The sequence below is a fragment of the Rhinopithecus bieti genome, unplaced genomic scaffold, assembly GCF_001698545.2.
Source record: "Rhinopithecus bieti isolate Rb0 unplaced genomic scaffold, ASM169854v2 scaffold_20792, whole genome shotgun sequence".
NCBI lineage: Eukaryota > Metazoa > Chordata > Mammalia > Primates > Cercopithecidae > Rhinopithecus > Rhinopithecus bieti.
This window is the reverse complement of record NW_016809872.1, coordinates 34,946-38,017: the sequence shown is the minus strand read 5'-3', so window position 1 is coordinate 38,017 and position 3,072 is coordinate 34,946. Positions and strand designations below refer to the sequence as shown.

Here is a 3,072-nt window from a genome sequence, read left to right as displayed (position 1 = left end):
TATATATATCTGTGTGTGTGTGTATATATATATCTGTGTGTGTGTGTATATATATATCTGTGTGTGTGTGTATATATATATATATCTGTGTGTGTGTGTGTATATATATATATCTCTGTGTGTGTGTGTATATATATATATATCTGTGTGTGTGTGTGTATATATATATATATCTGTGTGTGTGTGCGTGTGTGTGTGTATATATATATATATCTGTGTGTGTGTGTGTGTGTGTGTATTTTGAGGCAGTTTCACTCTTGTTGCCCAGGCCGGAGTGCGATGGCGCGATCTCTGCTTACCGCAACCTTCGTCTCCCGAGTTCAAGCAATTCTCCTGCCTCAGACCCCCGAGTAGCTGGGATTACAGGCACAGGCCACCACACCCAGCTAATTTTGTATTTTTAGTAGAGATGGAATCTCTCCATGTCGGTCAGGCTGGTCTCGAACTCCCAACCTCAGGTGATCTGCCTGCCTCAGCCTTCTAAAGTGCTGGGATTACAGGCTTGAGCCACTGTGTCTGGACCAATTTTTGTATTTTTTTTTTTAAGTAGAAATGGGATTTCAGCATGTTGGCCAGGCTGGTCTTGAACTCCTGACCTCAAGTGATCTGCCTGTCTCAGCCTCCCACTGCTGGGATTACAGGCATGAGCCACTGCGCTGGGCCCATTTGCATGCTTTTATGTACAAGCCCACCTGGAAGTAGATAGCTCAAGGTGGAAGGTATACAGTGCTGGAAATAACTACGTCACAGGGCATTAGCCAGAGAGATAACAGCCTTCTCTTCCTTTGATTATCCTGCAGGTTACAGCAATGCAGCATAACCAAGCGTGGCTGTAGATATCTCTCAGAGGCACTCCAAGAAGCCTGCAGCCTCACAAACCTGGACTTGAGTCTCAACCAGATAGCTCGTGGAATGTGGATTCTCTGTCAGGCGTTAGAGAATCCAAACTGTAACCTAAAACACCTACGGTAGGCGATTTTCTTTTTCTTCTTTCTTTCTTTCTTTCTTTTTTTTTTTTTTTTTTGAGACAGGGTCTTGCTCTATCCCCCAGGCTGGAGTGCAGTGGTGTGATCCCGGCTCACTGCGGCTTCAGTCTTCCAGGCTTGATTGGTCCTCCCACCTCAGCCTCCCAACTAGCTGGGACTACAGGCATGTATTACCATGGCCAGCTAACTTTTTTCTGTAGAGATGAGGTCTTGTCATCTTTTCCTGGCTGGTTTTGAACTCGGAGACTCGAGGAATCCTCCCACCTCAGCCTCCCAACGTGCTAGGATTACAGCATGAGCCATCACGCCTGGCCTCATTTTTAAAGTTTTTCGAGATCTAGAAATCCTTAATTTCTGTTGTCTTTTCTTTTTTTTTTGACACGGAGTCTCGTTCTAGTTGCCCAGGCTGGAGTGCGATGGTGTGATCTTGGCTCACTGCAACCTCCACCTCCCGGGTTCAAGTGATTCTCCTGCCTCAGCCTCCTGGGTAGCTGGGAGTACAGATGCCCGCCACCATGCCCAGCTAATTTTTTGTATTTTTAGTAGAGATGGGGTTTCACTGTGTTAGCCAGGATGGTCTCGATCTCCTGACCTCATGATCCGCCTGCCTCGGCCTCTCAAAGTGCTGGGATGACAGGCGTGAGCCACCGCGCCTGGCCAATTTCTGTGTTTTCCATATCTCAGACTGTATCACTTTGGATCCAGTTTTAAGAGCAAATCCCTCCAGAAACTGAATCTAGGTGGGTGGGCACTTCCAAAGTCATGTAGACGGCCTGGAGAAGTGAAATATAGGCGAGAATGGCCCCCAGTGACCTGGACTTCAGGAACATTGCTGCTTCTGCTGGGATCCAGTAATCAGGAAGCTGTGGGCCTGCCCCAGCTCATAAACCCAGGGAACTGGAGATGGGATACCACCCCAGGAAATGCAAAGCCTCCACAAATGGAATAGTGAGGTGTTAATTACTTCTCTCTCCGAAGTTTGTCAGTTGCATCCTTGGATGCAACCTATTTTCCAACTAGAATCTGCAATCCTAATGAGAAGAGAATCTGCATCATGTCATTACCACTTAGCTTTGTTGTAGAGACAAGAAAAAAACACGAGAACACAGGGTACCTTTTTTCTTTTTTGAGATGGAGTCTTGCTCTGTCACCCAGACTGGAGTGCAGTGGTGCTGTCTTGGCTCACTGCAACCTCAGCCTCCAAGGTTCAAGCGATTCTCCTGCCTCAGCTAAGTAGCTAGGATTACAGGGGTGCACCACCATGCCCAGCTAATTTTTGTATTTTTAGTAGAGAACAGGTTTCACCATGTCGGCCGGGCTGGTCTCCCAACTCCTGACCTCAAGTGATCCACCTGCCTCAGCCCAAAGTGCTGGGATTACAAGCATAAGCCACTGTTCCTGTCCTCCTGAAGTTTCTTAACCTATCACCCTGAGGAACATTTCAAGCTGCAAGCCAGACGTGACACCTTACTATTTCCAAAGGCTCAAAAGCTCAGTGCAAATAAAGGAGTGGATCACCTGGTGGCTTGCGCCTGTAATCCTAGATTCTCTGGAGGCTGGGGCAGGAGAATCACTTGAACCTGGGAGGCGGAAGTTGCAGTGAGCCGAGATCACGTCATTGCACTCCAGCCTGGGCAACAAGAGCGAAACTGTCTTAAAAAAAAAAAACAAAACAAAGGCTTTTACAGTGGCCTACAGGGCCTTATGGTCTCGTCTTATCAGTTATGAGCCAAAATCATCCTACTTTCTCACTAGCTCAGTATTTTATTTACAAGAGTCGTTCCCCCAGTTAGCACACTGGATCATGATCTAACATCCTTCAGTTTTTTCCCTCCTATCACTTTCCCAAAGAGAACTTAAGTGACCGGCATAAATCTAGCCAATGCCTCTCTGGTTGACTTACCTCTACCCTGTTGATTTTAATACCATCATCCATTGTCTTCAATAGAACATATCCAGATGTCTGCTGTCACTAAAATAAACTGAGGATTTCTTCATCTCACTTCTCTCTGCATTTCCTCAGTACTGGATCCCCAGCAAATACGCTGCTTTTTTTTTTTTTTTTTTTTTTTTTTTTTTTTTTTTT

General features: G+C 46.0%; 1 protein-coding gene across 1 annotated transcript in view; it reads left to right on the top strand.

The window, feature by feature from the left end:
• LOC108541268 (NACHT, LRR and PYD domains-containing protein 7-like) overlaps window positions 1-3,072 on the top strand; it is a 23,317-nt gene that overhangs the window by 14,930 nt on the left and 5,315 nt on the right. The window contains exon 7 of the mRNA XM_017890733.1: window positions 801-968. Coding sequence (XP_017746222.1) covers window positions 801-968 — 168 coding nt within the window. The remainder of the gene's footprint in view (window positions 1-800; window positions 969-3,072) is intronic.